The 18,652-nt window shown below is 31.8% G+C and overlaps 2 protein-coding genes across 2 annotated transcripts in view; one reads left to right on the top strand and one right to left on the bottom strand.

The window, feature by feature from the left end:
* LOC140443676 (phenoloxidase 1-like) overlaps positions 1–7,689 on the top strand; it is a 34,463-nt gene extending 26,774 nt beyond the window's left edge. The window contains exons 8-10 of the mRNA XM_072535049.1: positions 4,887–5,208; positions 7,061–7,293; positions 7,383–7,689. Of these exons, the coding sequence (XP_072391150.1) occupies positions 4,887–5,208; positions 7,061–7,293; positions 7,383–7,604 (777 nt within the window). The 3' untranslated portion in view covers positions 7,605–7,689. The remainder of the gene's footprint in view (positions 1–4,886; positions 5,209–7,060; positions 7,294–7,382) is intronic.
* Positions 7,690–15,496: 7,807 nt separating this feature from the next.
* Positions 15,497–18,652, bottom strand: part of LOC140443675 (phenoloxidase 1-like) — a 35,930-nt gene continuing 32,774 nt past the window's right edge. The window contains exon 11 of the mRNA XM_072535048.1: positions 15,497–15,786. Within this exon, the coding sequence (XP_072391149.1) occupies positions 15,571–15,786 (216 nt within the window). The 3' untranslated portion in view covers positions 15,497–15,570. The remainder of the gene's footprint in view (positions 15,787–18,652) is intronic.

The raw sequence follows: 18,652 nt of genomic DNA, 5'->3' as shown, positions 1-18,652 counted from the left end.
TTGCGATTACAAATTAAATTTCTGGTGTTTTTACAATTTATTTGTATAAAATATGTTTGTGTATACAGCCAATATTTCAAATGGGGATCGTTGTAGTCTCATAAGCTTATTTGTTTGTATTAGTTGGAACATACTATTTATATAATTAATTGATTTAAAATGTTTCGCTCAAGATAAGCAAAAACTAGATCCTTAGATATATTCTTTAGAATGACAAATGTTACATGTTTCTTAATTTTGTGGCTCAAATATCTGATCAATGCTATCTATTGACTTTCTGAATTGACCTACCATATTGCGCTAAAATATATTTTGATTGTTTTTTTGTTACTTAGTGAAAAATTCTTCTAATAATTTAATTTTATTTTCACATACATCACATTTTATTTTTATCATCTATATTGACAATTCAGACATACATTATACATTTTAAAGTAGACGACTTTAAAATGATATTACCAATATTGTTAAGTTGCGTTCCTGGGACGACTTTACTTATAAGACAGTTCATTCGATTACATGAAATCAACTTTAACTTGAGAATATCCGTCAGAAAAGATCATAGCATGTAATTCGTCTTTAAAAAGACAAATACATGCCATGATGACAGTAAAATTCTCCTGTTAGTGATTCCATAGTAAATTATGAGGGAAAAACTAGGAAAAAAACCTCATAATACTATCCCGACATGGTAAGTTTTTGGTCGTGCATCTAATTTACCTTCAATAAACACCAAATTCTGATTTTATGTGTTTGTTATTTAAAAAACATAAATGGTGTATCCTCTATATGTTACTGACTTACCAATACTGGTATTTTCCTTTTAATAACTTCCTCTTTCAATATGGGTAACCAGATCCTACTACATTCTGCCGAGCAATTCGCGACACAATTGGTCTCATTTAGCATAATTAGAGCCGCTTCTTTGTAGAGTAAAACATTTTGTTAATTTAAGTGCAATATTTATATACCACTATCGGTTTACAGTGTTTTCCGACGCCTTCCGACTCCTAACCGCCATTCTCCTCTATTTAACCATAGGCCTGGAGGGATTTCTCTTTCCACTAGTTCTTTTTCAATTCCCTCTTTCCAGCTTCTTCTCGGTCTTCCTCTTTTTCTTCTCCCTTGTGGTGTCCACGTCAAAATCTGTTTCCGAATCCTGTCATCTGGCATTCTCTGTACATGGCCGTACCATATTAACTGTTTTGTTTTTATGTCATCAACTATTGTATGCTTGACTCCCATCATCTCTCGTATTCTCTCATTTGGTATCCGATGTCTTCTTGATTTGCCTGCTGCTTTTCTCCAGAAGTCCATTTCTGTTGCTAGTAACAGTTTCTCTGTTCTTTGTTTCATTGGCCAAACTTCACTATTATATGTGACTACACTTTTAAGTATGGTGTTGTATATGAGTTTTTTGTTTGCTTTAGATATTGTTTGGTTCCACAGAATGCCGTTCATCATGGATATGGCTTTTCTACCCTGTATGTTTCTGTCTTTTATAGCAGCATCGAGTGTTCCATCTTGAGTTATCTTCATACCCAGGTACCTGTATTCATCACAGTGTCTAATTTCTACTCCATCGTCTAATATAATGGACTACTTTGTCCCTCCAATACACATGGTTTCAGTTTTCTTAATATTGTTTTCTGCTTTAGTCCTTTCGTGAGCTTAAATTCATTAGATATCCTTAATCCAGTTTTAATTTTTGCAGTCGTTCCATTATACAGACTTTGGACTGTTTTGATGAGACCATGTTTAATGTTGGTTTGCTGTAGGGCTGACCATAGTTTACTGAGGGGTACACTGTCATATGCGTTTTGTAAGTCTACGTATACCAGGTGAACTTCTTTATTGACGGCTGTTTTTTTTCTCAATAACTTGCGAAATAGAGTACAAGTGGTCTACTGTGGATCGCCCAGCTCTAAAACCAGCTTGCTTGTCTGCTTCATAATCTCTATAGTCATTTTCTATTTTGTTCTTAATAAGTTTCTCATACATCCTACTTATTGTGCTGTTTATCGCAATTCCTCTGTAATTTTCACACTGATCCTTGCTGCTCTTTTTGTGGATAGTTGACATGATAGATAATTTCCATTCTTTTGGTAATTCGGCCCCATTCAAGCAGTCTTGAAAGAGTTTTCTTAACTGTTCCTGGAGTTTGTCTGTGCCGGCTTTCACTAATTCTGCAGGGATGTCACCAGGACAAGGGGATTTTCCATTTTTCAGGGATTTGGTTATTTCTTTCATCTCTGATTTACTTATTTGTAATGGTGATGAATTTATACGTATACCTATCGTGTTGTCTTCCATGTTAATAAATTCTGGTCTTTGTTCTGTTTTACTCAACTTTGTACTTTTAATCAATCTCCAACTCTTTGTGCTTCTTCTACCTCCTATGTAGGTGTTGATCTTTTGGCAGTTCTGTTCCCATGATTCGTTCTTTTTTTGAGTTATCTTTTTTCTTACTTTGGCTTGTGCTTCTTTGTAAATTGTTTTATCGTTTTTTGTTTTTTTTTTGTTAATAATGTTTGGTATTTCCGACGTTTATCTCTAATTTTCTTCTCTATTTCTTCATCCCACCAGTACGGTTTTATTCCTTTATCGTTTTCGTCACATTTCCCCAGTGCTTCTTCTGCTGCTGAATCGACAATGAATCGACCTTTTGATGTGTTCGTAGTGTTCTTCGGTAATTTTAAAACAACCCATTTCTAATTTTTGGTCTAATCGTTTTTTATATAGTAGCTTTATACGCTCATGGTTTAAACTGTCTAGGCTGTACCGTACTTGTTTTTTAACTGATTTGACTCGATGTGCTCTTTTTTTTTCGTATCTGTTTAGTAGTACCGTTTTAACTTTTAGCAGGTGATGATCGGTGCCGCATGATGGCTCTCTGGCTACTCGCACATCTTGTATTTTAATTGTAGTTCTCTGTCTTACCATGCTATAATCTATTATAGATTTCAGATTTCTGGTCTGTTGTATCCACGTGTATTTGTGTATATCGCGATGTGGATAAAATCCATTTAATATTTTTAAGTTATTTTGTATGCATGTTGTTATTAATCTGGTTCCATTATTATGATCTCCCTAGATGTTCCTACTTTTATAATTTCATCGTTCAGTTGTGTTCAGTCAATGCGTCCTCATTAATTCCATATACACCTAGTATGGCTATTTTGCTTCCTTTTATCGTGATGTTCATTATCAATCTCTGATTAATTGATTCCCAAGAGGTAATACGTCTACTTAAAGTTTTGCGAATAACAATAGCAACACCTTTTTGTGCTCTTTGGTCTTCAGTTACTCCACTATATAACAGGTCATAGTGACCCCACTTTTCAGAACCCATACCCTTCTTTTTAGTTTCTGTAAGCACCGCGATATCTATCTCTGCATTTTTGAGTTATGACATGATTTTTGGTGTTTTTCGGGAGATACCTTGCACATTCCATGTATAAAAGTTTATTAACCGTTTTCTTTGCTGTTTTCGTCTACTGTGTTTTTAATCTTCTGTTCCGAGGCTTTGGTTAGGCTTCTTAACATTGTACGTGTTTTATGAGTACCGTGGAGTTGGCCTGGTGCCTCAATTTCCAACCTGGATTGCCATGGATTTTACATCAGAGTATCCTTCTCCTATGCGAGTTGCTTCCACTACAGCTAGAGCGTCTCACCTACCCTTCAATTTTAAACAAGCACTAAAATCGGGGGGCTGCCACTTCCGTTCTCCAGACCGTTGTGAAGATCTTCTTCTCCGCCCTGGATGCCGTTGTGGACTTCATCCGTGACCATGGACAAGGGACCTTTAGCAGGTAATAGTTTCCCGGGTCAGGAAACACCTGGAATCTGCGGAAGGCAGGGATTGATTCACTTTCCCTGATAGGACTATCCAAAAAGAAGTTCCTACCCGTACCTCGGCAATATCTATATAATACAAAAAATTAAAACGTGTTTATTTGATGTATTCAGTTTTATTCACATTTATTCTATGGAGATTCCATACCAGCTTCAAAACATCGCTTTTTATTCCAATAAACAAAAAATAAAATGTAAAGTAATTTGTTTCTAAACGAATCCTTGAACAAATTAAAGTTTTGGTACGAAAATGTGGATTTATGTCAAAACTATCAGTTTAAAATAACAGTGTCATTGTTTAAACATTGATTCCGACAATCACCATTTTCAATTTCTTTCAATATTTCGTTCCTAATTAGAAGTTTTTAATTTTGCTTTTTTTTGAAAGGTTGTTAAAAAACGATTCATTTGAGACCTTCCAAATTAAATTTGGTTTATAATAATTTATTTAAACAATTGTGAAAAACTGCAAGAACTTATAGGAACAATAAACACAAAAAGCCATAAATAATAACAAAAATTACATAAAAATATATCTTCTAACACCCTTAACATACACATAAATTTTTGTTGAAAAATATTTATTTATTTAAAAGTTATTCCAATTGTTTATTAAAAAATTTTTATTTGATAATGAAAACGCGGTTGTTACCTGTATGCTTAGAACACCTTATAAAATCTTATTTTGTTTGTTTTTATCTATATTCTCAAGATATGTAAGTTGAAACACCATTTTCAAAATTATAACCCCTAAAGTTAAGTTTAAATGATGGCCTAATTTGATTATAAAGTTTTTGGTTAATACCTTTGCTAGAAATGAATAAATGAAATACTGCCATGCCAAAATTTTCTGAAAAGCCCATTTTTATCGAAATTCAGACTTTTTCTTCATGCTTAAGAAATCCTGAGTGATAAGTAGGTTACCAATAAATTTTCATATTCGTCGCAGATCCAACAAATATATGTATATAATATTAGGATACACAAAATTTTATTTAAAATAATTTAAATAGTTTTTTATTTATTACTAGTTAATATATGATGGAGTAACAGTAAATTCTGTTAGTGTGGAATCAGAAGGCAATCGCAATATTCTCAATACTTTCTGGCAACAATCAGATGTAGATCTTTCCAGAGGAATGGACTTTCAGCCTAGTGGAGCTGTTTTTGTACGATTTACACATCTTAATCATCAACCATTTAATTATCGTATCAACGTGAGTAACACAGGAGGCCCTAGACAAGGGACTTGTAGAATATTCCTGGCACCCAAATTCGATGAGAGGGGAAACCCATGGTTATTTAGAGATCAAAAACACATGTTCATTGAAATGGATAGATTTAGAGTTAACTGTAAGTACAAGAAAAATCCTGTACCCGCTATTTATTTTTTGTTTAATATTAAACTTCTTTCATCATCACTGGCTCGACAACTTTTGAATTTTTGTGTCTTGTCTACTGTTGTTCTGATCTCGGCTACTGTTGTGGACTCTTTTCTCTGTTGTTTGCTTGGTCTATTTATATATTAGGGTTTGTCTCCCTCTATCTTGCCGAAGCTTTTTCGTAAAATATTCAGTCAACCTTCTTATTATTTCTTGCTGTTTTCTCATTATATTACCCTCCTTATCCGTATATATCGTTGTTTTCGGTTTGAAATATTTTTTGCTTTTGTACAGAATCTGGTATAACTTTCTTGTCTCTGTTAGGTTACCTAGTTCTTGGAGTTTTTTGTTAGTATTTTCTCTCTTTTTTCTTCCTAGTTGTTAATATTCCTCTTCTGTTAGTCGGATTCTGTACCCTTGTTGCATCAATAAATATGCTGTTTTTATTTCTGTTATCTGACATTTTTTGTTAAACTGGTCATTTATTCGTCTTCTTCTTTGTTTTTCTTCCCTGCCTAGTACTTATTTAGCTGCTTTTTTTATGACTTTTCTGCTCTCTCGAAAATCCTCATTTATGTTTTCATGTTTTAGGCTGTTTTCTGGTTTGATTTTCTATTTTTGTTTATGTCTTTAAATACTTCCTCACTTTACAGTTCATGTTTAGGAACATTTTTCTTTTTGATGTTTGAAATTTTGGCCCTTACCCTACTTTCGATTAGGTAGTGATCAGAGTAGGCATTTGCTCCTATTATGATGCCGACGTTTATTATAATCGACTAGTGTCTTGAGTTTACAATAATATGATCTTTTATATTTACTGTAAGTCCATCTGGTAATTTTCAGGTGCATTTGTGTATATATATTTTTTTTTTCGAGCGAAGTATGTGCTGGAAATCACCATGTTAAGTGATATCGCCAAGTTTATAAAACTATAAATTACCATTGTGGATTGAAATTACCATTCTCTTCCAACTTTTGCGTTTAGGTCTCCATAAATTATTTTTATATCATTTTTTGAGCATCACTGATATGCGGACCTAATTATTCATTTCTTAAACTTGTTTTCCACTGGGTTTGGTTACCATAATCTTCCACAGCGCTTCTCAGGTTTCTCGAAGCCTCGCCACGTGGACGAGGGAGTAGTAATTGAGTAGGAGAGTCTGTTAGTCTTATCACCGACAGGATTTTTTAATTAATTTTATGAATTTACTTGATACTCGTTGATATCTTTTCTGTTCCTCATGATAATCTCATTTAAATGGGACGCATATGTGCCCTTTCTATTTTTAATGTTCTTCCATCTTCCCATTATAATATTAGCTCTGCTTTGTTTTACTTATTCTCCAACTATATGTGTGTACATAATTACGTACTGTAACTTTTTTATGTTTATCTTTAAGTTAAATAACTTTTCTGCAACCGTTTGTCGGCTGAAGCGAACTAAATGCAAAAATAGAAATTGTCATGCAGTGTACTTTACCATATAGTGAGTATTGATAACTTTTATTTCTTTACAATTTCTCATTTCTATTCAATTTGCACTTTTCAATTACCTATTTCATTTCAGACGTCTTCTTGTAATATTCTGTTTTTACTTTATGTTTTGGAATATCCTTCTAAATCACATGATTGTCAAAATCACATTTGACATTTTCTGTGATTCTTATATGCTGAAGAATTCTTAGTCCTACCTTGAAAAATGTACCATAGAAAATGTTAAATGTTGACGATCCTTCTGTAAATATTTCCCAACCTCGGGAAAATAAACAACCAATGAATAAAACAACTGCAAAGTTAAATACACTAAATATCTTTCTTTCCAGTACAACAGGGACAAAATACCATTACTCGAGCTTCTACCGAATCTACCGTAACTATTCCATTTGCAAGAACCTTCCGCAATTTGGACACCAACAGACCTGAAGGAGGTGATAGTCTCGAGCAGTTTAACTTTTGTGGTTGTGGTTGGCCCCAACATATGTTGATACCAATGGGTAATAGCCTTGGATTTAGATGTGAACTATTTGTAATGATTTCTAACTATGATGATGACCGAGTAAGTCCTTAAATATTTTACAATTTTTGTTTTAATTTTAAGTAATAATTAAACTTTATTCGAAATTTTTAATTTTTTTTATTTTTTAGGTTATTCAAGATATCTCTGGAGTTTGTAACAGTGCTGATGTTTTTTGCGGTGTTAAAGATAAACTGTATCCTGATCGCCGTTCAATGGGATATCCATTTGATAGACAAGCGAGAGTAGGAATAGATACTTTGCAACAATTCCTCACACCCAATATGAGAGTTCAAGATATATCCATCAGATTTTCTAACAGGACTGTACAACCAAAATCAAACAACAAATGAGTTTATAAAATAATTAAAACCATGTATGCTTTCTTTATATTTAATTGCAGTGTATCTAATAAAAATTAAAATAATTATTTTTTTATATTTTTGTTTAAATTTGATACCCTAGACAAGACTAGAAAGACCCTGATGCCTACGAGTCACTACTAGAATAGAGAACGGGAGCTTTGAGACGCAGATGGAAATTTAGATAGTATTTAGACAGCTTAGAATAGAATAGAAATATGCTTTATTGTCAATGAAAATTGTACAATTTTATGAACAAAGCTTGCAAAAAGTCAGAAAAATAACCATAACAATTTAAAATTTACTAAAAATACATAAATCGTCAATATCACAGAATAAAAGATAATAAAATAAACAGCCCATTGCAAAATTTAAATAAATTGCAATTGCATAAATAAAAACTTACGAACTAATAAGTTTAAGTTGCTGCATGTGATACCCAAATATATATATAAAATATATATATATTGTCATACTTTTTCTTTCCCAACCAAAGAAAAATAAATAAAATATCCATCGGAATAAAATTTTAAGAAATCATTATAAACAAAAATGTATATATTAATTTAAGATAAGATTTAGTGTAGATAAGAATAGAAATTTGTTTGGCAAACGACCTGTTTCCGTTGCAAACAAAATTATCAAAAAACCTTTGTTTAGAATTAGAAGACATTTTACCTGCAAGTTAATAATCTTTTCATTGTTTGTATAGTCGAGTATTAAATGACCATATTTTAATCTTTTGAAATATGTATAAATGATGTATTGAAAAAAACCAATTTTAAAGTAAGCTATTTAGTTTTCTCTGAAACCGAAATTAGGCTTTTCCAAAATCATGATAAACACAATTTAAGCTTTTTGATTGGACGGTCGTTTTTAAAATGGGAATTTGGTGAGTCGATCATGAGAGAGGAGAAGTTAGTCATATTTTGGTCATCGAAAGGAAACAGTCGTGTGTCTCAAGATAGGGTGTGGTTCGTGAGTTTGGATACCGGCGTAACGAAAAGAAGTGAATAGTTTGAAGAAGGAGATAACAAGTAGATTAAAAGAGGTCCTTGTATCTACCGTGGGCATTTTATAAAGTATATGTGAAAGTATTCTTACGGCATCAAGTTGACAAAAGGAGGTCCTGGTGTCATAAATAAGTAGCGGAGTTTGGAGAAGTGAATCAGGTGTTTGTTGTGTAGTCTGAAGGAGGTTTGCAGAGACGTAAAGAAGGAGCCGAGGTGCCAAAGAGGGGAGATCACATCTTTGAGGAGACTGGACTTTTCTGGGTATGTTCCAGAAATACAACTCCAAATACATCCAGTTAACATACAACTCAAGAAGAAAATAAACTGTAAGTGTTTGTACAATTGAATTTTATATCTGTGAAGGATCGTTTCGACATCATGATCATTAGCATTCAAATTTAAGAACTGAGGTTTTGTTAGGCTAATCAAAAGTTTAAAGTTTTGTGGTTTCTTTTTTTAAGTAAAGAAAATTTTAAGTAAAATTGGTTTTTCACGTAATATAAATGTATGTAGCTTTATAATCTTATTATCATAATAATTTGATTTATTTTCTTGTATGCTGATTGATGAGATAACGACAAAATTTAATAATTGTTTTATTCGTTCATATAAAATAAAGAAACGTAAATCTTTGTAATATAATATATTTGTATTATTATCCTTTCTTCTCTCTCCCGATAAAAGACAACTAGAAAATCTTTTGAATCCATCGAACACAGGTAATATAAGGATTATTTTACTTTTGATAACAGATAAGTTATAATTTTTTTATTGGCTCAATAAACTAAGTTTGAACTCAAAATAAACAATCATAACAATATATATATATATATATATATATATATATATATATATATAAAGATATATATATATATATATATATATAAAGATATATATATATATATATATATATATATATATATATATAAAGATATATATATATATATATATATATATATATATATAGTGGAGAAATAAAAGACAAAGAAGGTGGCTACCTCATCTATCTATTGAAGACGTTTCGCTTCTTAATCAAGAAGGATCATCAGTTTATCTAAAAAGAACAATAAGAAAAACCAAACATCCATGAAAAAGTTATTATAAGTGGGTTACCTTAAAAAGATATGTAGCAGTCAAAGATATAAAATGTGAAAAGAAGTTTATGATAATGGACATTAAATATTATGTTGTATAGACAATTAATTGAACTGAATACAGTTTACAAATTAACTCAACTTAGCACTGCAAAAGCCATGTGGTAATGGTACATGTATATAAAAAATATGTGAAAAAACTTAAGTAAAAAACATTAATTTGTAGAGAACCAAAAAGATCGTATGATGCACTTCCAACAGTATATAATTATTTTTAATAAGTTTATTTTTAATAAATATATATCTGTACCCCGGAGGTAAAGGAAACTATGTCAATTTTCTTACTTTTTCAGGAGAGCAGTTTTAAATTTGTAATCAGTAAATACTCAAATGTTTCTTATATTTAACCAAAATTAATATATTATTATTTGTTGTGTGTATAATCGTTTTTGCTTCCATGAAGTGTTATTTACCTGAAGTTTATCGTTCATTACATAATTTTTTTTAAATGTGTAGTTGGTGTAGTGTTGTTTACCTCTAACAACTTTTTTAAATAATGTGATATTGTATGTTAAGGTCTCTACGAAATAAACAAGACGAACACATTAAACAGCCTACACTAAGATTTTATTAGAGTCAAATATTATAATGTTATAATAATTAAGTAAAATTATAGACAGGTCTTAAAATTGTTAAAGAGGCTTCTATCATCTTCATCTTCTTGGGGATAATCGTTTGTGGTTACATCGCTATGTTTTAAATTTTGATAAAGCGCTTGACAAACTGACGGAACAAAAGACAATAGTGCAATTAAGTAATTGTATTTTTGTTTTGTGATTTATAATGGGATTACTGAGACTTAATTTAATTGGGCTGGAAACGTTACTTGCTGTCTTCGATACCACATGAAGTCCACCTTATACATATTTTGATTATTGAAATTGGTCTTATAAAAATGCTTTCCAATGTGTTCTTGTTGAACTTGTATGAAAACACATGTTGACAGTAGAACAGGCTCTTTGTTAACATTCTTTTTTCTACTGACAAAAGGAGTATTACGAGTAGGTGACAGTTTCTTATCGAACAGCGTTTTGAAGTTTTTGAAATCTCTAAGTTCCATATTGTGCACTGTGTATTTACCTGATGTTTGTCTAACTAGCTGTTGCCAGTCCCATGGTGTTAAAATTTCCAAATTGGAGCACGTGCATGGAGTTTCAAGCATGAACACTGTCTGATTCCATATGTGTGTGCCCAATTTTATTTGCACAACGGGCCCCTTTCGATTTGTCCCACATCATATATTGTACAGAAGAATCACTGGCATCATATAACGTAAAATTTAATGTCTAAAGCTTCCTTTTATAGAAACTAATACAACTGTTTGTTAATGGTGAAGGCAAACATTTTTACAAATTACTAGATAGTACTTTGTGTTTTGGTGACTCTCTAGCCATTCTAAAGTCCAATTGTGTTAAGTTATACAAAGTTTTAGATTCAATTAGCTGAACATCATGATCAGCCTGTATACTGGTTAGTTCATCTGCAGTAAGATTATTTTTTATTTGGGCGGAGAATGTACTGCATGTATCGTAAGTGTCTATTTGGGTGGTTTAAATGACAACTTGAAGTCTTTATTAAAAATATCTGCTTACAACCACTTTTTTGCTCTTAGCTTTGGATCCAAATGTCTTTCGTAGCAGTCATCAACGTACAGTTGATACATATTTTCTATTGTAAGTTCTGTGCCCAGATAATTGCTCTTGCTCCTTTCTCTGGAATAATGATTCTCGGACTTTGGAAGGGAATTGATATCTTGATATATACTATTTATGGTTTCATCATCATCATCACGTATGCCTACAACCCTAGGTGGGTCTTGGCTCACTGTACAATTTTTTTCCAATTTGTTCGGTCTTCCATCAACCTAGGGTCAAATGGAATGTTCATTTTCCGGAGATCTGCTTGGATGTTATCTCTCCATCGCATTCTGGGACGTCCGAGTGATCTTTTGCCTGTGGGAATCTCTTCCCATACCAGTTTTACAAGTCTATCGTTATGTAGTCTGTGCACGTGGCCTGTACATCTTAGTCGCTGTGATTTAATTTCTTGGACAATATCGGCGTCATTGGAGAGTGCTTTTAATTCGATATTGGTTCTGATCTTATACTGGTTTGTGGTGATGTCATCGCGAGGTCCGAAAATTGTTCCAAGTATTTTTCGTTCAAAGCTATTTATGGTTTTGGTAAAAGTTTTATTGACCTACCTCTTAGATAAGCTTTTATTAAATCTCCTGGCTCAATTTTTTTCAACATATTCACTACTGCTAAATTAGATATACAAAGTGTGTTTAAAAACATAACCTTGCACACCTTCAATCGCTGATTGTTCACTTTAAAATAGTAGTGTAGTGTATTATTTTTAGATTGGGTAGAGTTTAAGTCTCTTTTTCTTGATAGTAGAGTAGGTTGGATGTTGACACATGAGAAGTTAAATTGCATTTTATTTATTGCGAATATATTGCGAACTAAATAAAATGGTTACAATTATTTTAGTTCATGACGATTCCATCAGATAGCAGGATACATAACACTATGTCCGGATGGTAAATAGCAGTGCACACATTTAGTAGAGGTAAACAACACCAAGACCACATTATGTTGTTTAGTATGGTTTACCTCTGTGTAAAACCAGAAAAGTTATATTCAAAAGTGCAATAATCTAAATCTTGATAAAAATGGACATAGTGTCCTTTACCTTCGGGGTACAGATATATATGTATATATATATATATATATATATATATATATATATATATATATATATATATATATATATATATATTTATATATATTTATATATATATACTTATATATATATATATATATATATATAATACTTATATATATATTTATATATATATATATATATATATATATATATATATATATATATATATATATATATATATGTATATATATTATGTATATATGTATATATATATATATATATATATATATATATATATATATATATATTATATGTATATATATATATATATATATATATATATATATATTTATATATATATATATATATATATATATATATATATACATATATATATTAAGAAACTCTTCCACAGAATAATGTGGCCTTTCTGATAGATAGGCTTTTGTCAATTTACGGAACTTAAGGAAAGAAGTTGTAGATTTAAGTTGCAAAGTAGGTGGTTGTATAATATAGATTTGTTTACTAACTCACTGGACGAGATCGATAAATACACATCACAGGTTGAATTTATGGTGAAGTAGTCATGATAAGGTGTTGCTGGAAAAACATGTAGGTTTTTACGAATTAAGCAAACAGTTTCTAAAATATATACAGGGAGAAGTTAAAATCCCGTGATTGTTGAAGTAGCTTCTGCAATGTGTTATTCTACTGAGGCCAAAAAGATACCGTATTGCCCTTTTTTTAATTTAAAAATAACATCAGATTGGGCAGCTGTATTAAAACCGCAAAAAGGAAGGCCGTATTGAAGATGAGACTCTAACAGAGTAAAATATGTTATTTTGGAGGATGCTAAATTGATTTCCTTCAAAACAAATCCTATTGCATAGCAGGCTAAGGCAAGTTTCTTACTTAACAAATCGATATGATAGGGACCTTTAAGGTTGCTGTTTATAAAAATACCAAGAAATTTTACAGAATCAACGGTATTGATTTGGCTGTTATTAAGTTGCAAGGGTTGAAGCGCTCTTTTATAGGATAATGCTACTATCTTATCCACGTTAAAAGAGAGTAAATTAGAGACGGACCAGGTTTTATTTTAAGTAGATCAGAAGTTATAATTGCATGACGAGTTGCAATATTAGAGTTCCTCCAGGTAATACTGGTATCATCAGCAAAAATAAAAATGTTTCCATCGATTTTTAAGTTAGTCATGTCATTTATAAAGTTAAGTAGAAGTAGAGGACCCAATACTAAACCTTGTGGTACTACACATACAATGCTTTTGTGACTAAAGTCAGTATCATTTGCTCTATCTAGTTGAGGGAAAAACAGATTTTTTAATTAAAGATTTTGAGAAAAATCACGTTTTTAAAACTGCCAAAAAAAAAGGATCAATTTTTGAGCAATTTTTTCAAACATCCGCTATTTTGGTTTTTTAAGATTTTTCATTTTTTCTAGTAAACTCTCACGTAAGGGCCCTTCTTTTTTAAATGCTTCTCGAATTTTATGTTTCAGATTTGCCGTTCCAGTAATTTTTTGACGAAAAATTTTTGGCGCCATTTTTAAAATATAAGAACAGTGGAGAAAAAAAGGGAAAAAAAATCCAAAGTTCTATAATAATAAAAAAAATTGCCATATAGAATAAAACAGATAGAAAAAAATTGTTGAATTTTGTCATTTTTTATTCTAGACGGTAATAGTATCTTACACAAATGTTTCATAAAATTTATAATATTGTTATTATAAAAAAATGTTTTTGCATGTCTACTCAACAGAATTTTAAAATTCTCAATGTAATCACTATTAGCTCTGTAATTGTGATTTTGCTTGGCCCGTCGTTCGCCAGACGTAATTGGCTAAAGTGTGTGCGACTGGAGTTATTCAAACCTCTCGTTAAGCGACCTTCAGTTTTATTTGCGTTTGGGTAAGCGTAATGTTTCATCCTTACCACATAAAATCATCCTAGTACAAACCTCCTTGTTCGTAGAGCTGGGAATCCATATTCGTTGGATCAAAAATACTAGCTTTTAGAGTAAGTACTCTGATTCGGCAAATAGTAATTGCTAATTGTACCCGATTGGTAGTGTGCACCATATTCGATCTTTGGCCGGTTCCTTTGGGATCCTTGAGTCAGCGCACCAGTGCAGTTACTAACCAGTCGGATTTTTCGAACTCCTTTAAGGCTGTACACCCTTCCAGTTTTCTGGAAGCCTTAGTTTTTAGAGTAACTTAGATCCCAAATTATCTAAGTGGTGGGTAAGTTATTGTTTCCTACTCATCCAGTTACTCTACAAATCATCGAACGAGATGGTCATCTGCATTATCATCATCATTCTGTAGTCCCTATCCATCGCCTTTCTCCGCCAAGCACGTATTCCCATATTCCTCATGTCTTCATCGATGTTATCAAGAAACCTTGTTCTAAATCTTCCTCTTCTCTGATCAATGAGCCTATCAAGGAGCATTTTTCTGAGTCATTTTGTTCCATCTGCATTACATGTCCTATCCACCTCAGACGTCCTATCTTAATATGTTTTACGATATCAGGTTCCTGGTATATTCTTTAAAGTTCTAAGTTGTATCGTCCCCTCCACACTCCATTGTTATTTAGTGCTCCATAGATTCGCCTTAGTACTTTTCTTTCAAATCATTCGAACATGTTTTCATTATTTTTTTGTTAGAGTCCAGGTCTCTGAACCATATGTTAGGACTGGGCGTATTATTGTTTTGTAGAGTTTTATTTTGGTGTAATTACATTTTTCTTATTATAATACCATGTTGACGCCTATGAAAGATCGAGAAACTCCGTATTTGTATCGTATTTTTAGCTATGTTAGGAAATTTCAACTCTAAGGTTGATGTTATGGAAATTTTATATACAAGTGACGTCATTTTGTATAAATCCTGGCGTGAAATCATTTTAGTGTCAAAAATACTATAGATAAGTATGTAAACGTAAAAGGGTTATTTAAATCCAAGTGATTTAGTCATAAAAAATGCTTATCAACCCAGTTTTTAGAGTAAATTAATGAACGAAAATATACTATTAAATTTTAAAATGCATTTATTTATTTAAGCTCATTACACATTACAATCAATTGTCTATCATTTTTATGCAAATTATGCTTGTCTTGGCCTGTAGGTTTTATTAGAGAACATAATATTAACTTGTTGAACTCTCATGTTAGGGGTTAGGAAGTCTGCCAAAGTATCTACATTGTCTCTTGGCTGTCTGTCAAATGGATAACCCATGGAACGTTTATCAGGATATAGCTTATCTTTCAAACCACAATAGCTGTCGGCATCATTGCAAACACCTTGATTATCTTGATTTATCTGTAAATTAAAATTGGTATGATTACTGTCTATAAATGTTTACTATATAGGTCGAATTTTTTCAATAATAGTGATTCTGTAAAAGGCACTTTACTGTAGCTAACATATTCAATATAAAAAATAGAATTTTAATTTTCATAAATTGGCATTTTGAACTATGCACCATTACGGTAACATCTAACCATTAATTCAAAATTCAAGATGGCGGGTATTAAACAAGCCGGAAAAGTAGTCTGCGAATATTGTAAGAAAACGGCAGTAAACGCTAGAGCTAAATGTTTAAATTGTGAAAAGTTTTATCATAATGGTTGTGCAAACAAATTAGCAAAAAAGTTTTGTGATAATCAAAACCTGCAAAGTGAAAAACAAGATAACAATGAAGAAACATGTGAGTACTTAGATTCCATAAATGCCGATCCTAGGGACAATGAAATCTAATTATTGAGGATTTTGGTTAAAAAAATAGGAAACAAAATATTATTCTTAAAGAGAATTCACACCTTTTAATAGAAAAAATTTAATTTTTTAGAAGAAAAATTGCTTCTTCTTCTTCTTCTTCTTCGTGCAACTAGGATTACTCAGGTTCTCTGCCTCTTATTCTGTTTCAGTCGTTGTTGCCTGACATTATCTTTTCACCTTTTTGGCGGCCTTCCAACGGGTCCTCTGCTATATGGCTTGTTGTTTTTACAGATGTTCACTAATCTATCTGGTCCCATTCGGTTTACATGTTTGTTCCAGTTTTTTTTTCTTGTTTTTATCCACCTGTTAATATTTTTAATTTTGCATTGTTTCCGTATACTTCTGTTCCTTTGTCTGTCTCTTCATGATATGCCCGCTATTGATATTAATACTTTCATTTCGATATTGTTGATTTGTTGTTTCGTCTTTCTTGTATCGGTCCTTGTCTCCGCTGCATATGTTAGGATTGGTCTTACTGTTGTCTTATATACTTTCATTACTTTTCGTGGTCAGATATTTGTTTCTCCATATGGTTTCTCGAAGGCAACCACTTATTCTTGCCGCTTTTGATGCTTGCCTTGCGGTCTCTGTACTTATACAACCGTCACTAGTGATCTCTACTTCTAGGTAATTGAATTTCATTACCTGTTCTAAAATTTTGCCGTCTATTTCTAGTTTGTATTTACGCGGCTCTTTACTGATCACTATACATTTAGTTTTTTCTACTGATATTCTCATATTAAGTTTATTTGCTGTGATATTGAAAGTGTGGAGCTGCCTTTGAAGGTCATCTTCGTTATCATCAATAAGTCATGCATCATCGGCATTGCATAGTATCATGATTTTATAAGCTCCCATGTTGTATCCGTGTTGTTTTCTTACTTCGTGAATTATTTGATTCATCACCATATTGAATAACAATGGACTGAGCGGATTCTCCTTGGCAGATTCCTCCTTTTAGTTCTATGCATTCTGTTTCCCCTGTTGGCATTATAACTCTGGTCTTGTTGTTCTTGTTAATGTCATTAATTGTCCTAATTATCGTCTATTTGTTCAGCTTGTACTAAATTTAAGATGTAATTTCGCTTCACCCTGTCAAAAGAACTTTTTAAATCTACAAAGCACATGTATGCTGGTTTTCCATATTCAATAGACTTCTCTATTATTTGTCTGATAATAAAAATTGCGTCTATTGTGCTGCGGTTTTTTTTCCTCGATTTTATCTTTTATGACTGCCGTTAACAATTTTAATGTACTATTCATCAGACTAATGCCTCTATAATTTTCAAGATTTCTCGAGTCTCCTTTTTTAAGTATCAGTAGCAAGAGACTTTCCTTCCATTCCGCTGGTACTACTCCGGTATTTATTATATCGACGAATAATTTAAGGAGCCATTTGCGTAGTGTTGTTTCTCCATATTTTAGCAGTTCATTATTTATCTTATCAGGACCAGGTGCTTGGTGAAAAATTGCTGTTTACTCATAAAATATAAGTTCTACTATCGAGAAAACCATGTCCAAAGAAAATTTAAAAGGCAAGTCAACGAAAATTAAGTAGGCTAAACAATTTAAACTCAGATCATGTCAAAATACAGACACGGAATGGACCGGCGCCACCTTTAACAAATATGTAAATGTAACCAAAAAAAAACAACCGTACACAAAAGAATGAGAATGAAAATATTGTTAATATACAGCAAGTTAGAGCTGCAATTCATGAAACAGAAACGATTTGTTGTTGAGACAAAAAATAACGACAATATAACAACTATTCTCAATACAGTATCCTTACATATAACAAGATTATCACCTGATACTAAATTAGAAAATTTTTAATTAATGATAAATAACACTTTTCATAAGCATGAAAGTCATAAATCAAAGTACCCAGAGGCTTATGCATCTTTTAAGGTAACTATTCACCAGTCAAATTTTAGCAGAGCTTGGCAGAGAGAAGTTTGGCCTAGTGGGTCACTAATTTCACAGTTTTTTGGCAGTAAAAGGATGCCAGTATAAATGAATGTAACAGTAGATCCTTCAAATTCAGAAATCAAAAAGATTCAAACGAAACAAATGAGGTAAATGTTATTAGCACAAATAGTCCTTGCAGTAGTAATCGACAAAGTTCTTTTAGGTCCCTAGAGTTATATTATCAGAATGTTAGTGGTTTAAGAAATAAAGTACATTATTTTTATACCAGTATATTGTCTCGTAACAACGACTTCATTTTAATTACTGAATCGTGGTTAAATACTAGTGTCCAGGATGCTGAGCTGTTTGGCAAAAGTTATAATGTAGCCAGAAGAGATAGAGATTATAATAAAACTCGTGGTGGTGGTTTGATCATTTCAGTTAAAAATTCATACTTTTAATTACATTTTTTTCTGTTAAATGTGTTTGGTGATAA

Source organism: Diabrotica undecimpunctata, chromosome 6, assembly GCF_040954645.1.
Source record: "Diabrotica undecimpunctata isolate CICGRU chromosome 6, icDiaUnde3, whole genome shotgun sequence".
In the NCBI taxonomy this organism is placed as follows: domain Eukaryota; kingdom Metazoa; phylum Arthropoda; class Insecta; order Coleoptera; family Chrysomelidae; genus Diabrotica; species Diabrotica undecimpunctata.
This window is presented reverse-complemented; position numbering and strand designations above follow the sequence as displayed.